Raw genomic sequence first — 2,355 nt, forward strand, 5'->3', positions numbered from 1 at the left:
TTTCCACCTCTCATTTCCATATTCTTCTCTCTCTTTTTTTTTTTTTTCCTATCCCCCTTCTGACATCAATTTGTTACGTCTCCGTTTGTTAATTAACTTTCCGTAACTTCGTTCCGACGAAACTTTAGCGACACAAGTCCTTATTTAATAAAACTGGTTTATTCTTTCTGAATGTAACTTTACCAATACACTCAACTTCAACAGTTGCTCTATAACAAACTGTAATTCACGTATCACTAGCTAGACTTCAACAATACATCTCTCTCTGACTGCGGTTCAGTTACTCATTACCTACACACACATTATTGTCCCGTCACGTTGTCACCCTCTTTTATATACCAGACTACCCTATATCTAGTAAATGCTAGAGCATTCGCCAAGGTACAGGATAGTTCTAGAAACGTGGTGTGACAATAGTCATGTGACTTCGCTGACGCAACAACAGCATACTAAACGACTATATGAACAATTTATTGTGATAAAGGCTAGCCACTTTCTTCTAATAAAGTATGGTGTTATTTAATGTTACTGTTGTTCAAGGTGGTTATAAGTGAATGAGAATTCTGTAATTATTACGCTGATGTAATTTTTATGATACAAAATCTCTTCTATATACAATGTTTATACTTGCAATCATTGTAAACATCTTAAAATGATATTCCAAGTTGTATTTGTAAAATAAATTACCACTAATAATGTTAATTTTTATAAAATTAGGTCCTAAATCTCTTCTACATACGATGTTTATACTTGCAATCATTGTAAACAGCTTAAAATGATATTCCAAGTTGTATTTGTAAAATAAATTACCACTAATAATGTTAATTTTTATAAAATTAGGTCCTACCAAAGAGTTAGCCGTATGGGTGGACGAATCCCACATGCTACGGACATCCTTTGGTCGGAACAGGCCAACTTCACCATCTGAACTTCATCCTAATGATCCCTTGGAGCTTTCTGATGAAGCTAATGTGTAAGTATTGTGTTGATGAAACAAGGAATGAGTTTTCATTATAAAGCTAAAGCAATAAATACTCAAAATAAATGTGAAACTCTTTCTTTCACTCAATTCACCAACTGCCTCAGAGTTTGACCAGTTTGGGGGAATTCCATCCCTCATCAGCAACACTGGACAAGGATAAATAAAAAACAAGACTAGGCGTCTTATATAGAGGTGTTTTGGGTCTATTTTACGCACCACAGTGACCCTATGTTTACAGAGGATTTGAAGATTATGTAGCATTGATGAAACTAGTCTCAGTGATAAGTGGTGATAAATTGAGCTTTATATTTCTTTTTCAGTTCTTAAACTTTGTCTGCTGAATAATTTCAACAAATAAACTACTAGAATCAATGTTAAAGAATTCTTGAAAACATAAACATAAGATTATTTTGGTGAGTAAAAGACAACCGAAAAAAACACTATCCTAGTATAATGAATGAAGGGTATATATATATGTATCTATCTATGTACTTGTCCGAAATAATAAATACAATGTGGCGCCATCTATTGAATGGTACCACAAACACAAAATCCATAAAAACATTTCACTTTTTGGATATTCAGGATTCAGACAATTAGAAAAATAACTATAGTATGTGCAACAACCATTTCTTTATCAAGTAACCAAATTTAAGTAAATGTACTCTCTTCACAACAAGAATACAACTTTCACAAGGACTGTACGTAAATATAGAACTAATGAAAATGGAGTTCTTAAAAAAATATATTGTTTTTCAGTAAAGAGCACCACTTTTATTGCATAAAAACATTACAATTTATATCAGCACAATCTAAACACTTTTACCATGCAGTACTTCCCAGAAAAATCCTTTTTTAGAAAATTTTCACATTTAAAAAAATCTTTTTCAATGAGGTATGAACACTACAATTAATAATTACTAGCACAAACAGCCACCTTAGGGCAGTGTTTCTGCTAGTATGTATAACTGAATAAACTGGGCATTTTTGTTTTTAATAGTTACTTTTTTGTGTTGCCTTGTAAATTAACAGTACAGTAGTCCCTGGTGGATACGAACCGTCCCAATAATGACTTCCTTTTAAATATGACTTTTTTTCTGTGCACAGAACGATTTTCCATTGGTCTGACCTCCCACGAACAACTTCCTGGCAGATGCGACATGTGACTGTGTTTTTAGGTGGAAGGTTGAATTATGACTTCTCTATAAGGCATTTTTCACATCGATAATGTAATTTACAAAGACACACGAGTACAATGTACACAGTATGAAACAAAGAGGTCACATGACTGGAGATTGCTTCACAGTTTGGTGTATATGAAACAAAGAGGTCACATGACTGGAGATTGCTTCACAGTTTGGTGTATATGAAAC

The 2,355-nt window shown here is 33.2% G+C and overlaps 1 protein-coding gene across 1 annotated transcript in view; it reads left to right on the plus strand.

Annotated features, from left to right (window-relative positions):
• The window catches only part of LOC106471572 (exocyst complex component 2-like), a gene marked incomplete at its 3' end in the record, with an annotated part of 83,099 nt that overhangs the window by 14,714 nt on the left and 66,030 nt on the right, over window positions 1-2,355 (plus strand). Inside the window, exon 3 of the mRNA XM_022400181.1 lies at window positions 841-973. Within this exon, the coding sequence (XP_022255889.1) occupies window positions 841-973 (133 nt within the window). The remainder of the gene's footprint in view (window positions 1-840; window positions 974-2,355) is intronic.

The sequence above is a fragment of the Limulus polyphemus genome, unplaced genomic scaffold, assembly GCF_000517525.1.
Source record: "Limulus polyphemus unplaced genomic scaffold, Limulus_polyphemus-2.1.2 Scaffold4706, whole genome shotgun sequence".
In the NCBI taxonomy this organism is placed as follows: domain Eukaryota; kingdom Metazoa; phylum Arthropoda; class Merostomata; order Xiphosura; family Limulidae; genus Limulus; species Limulus polyphemus.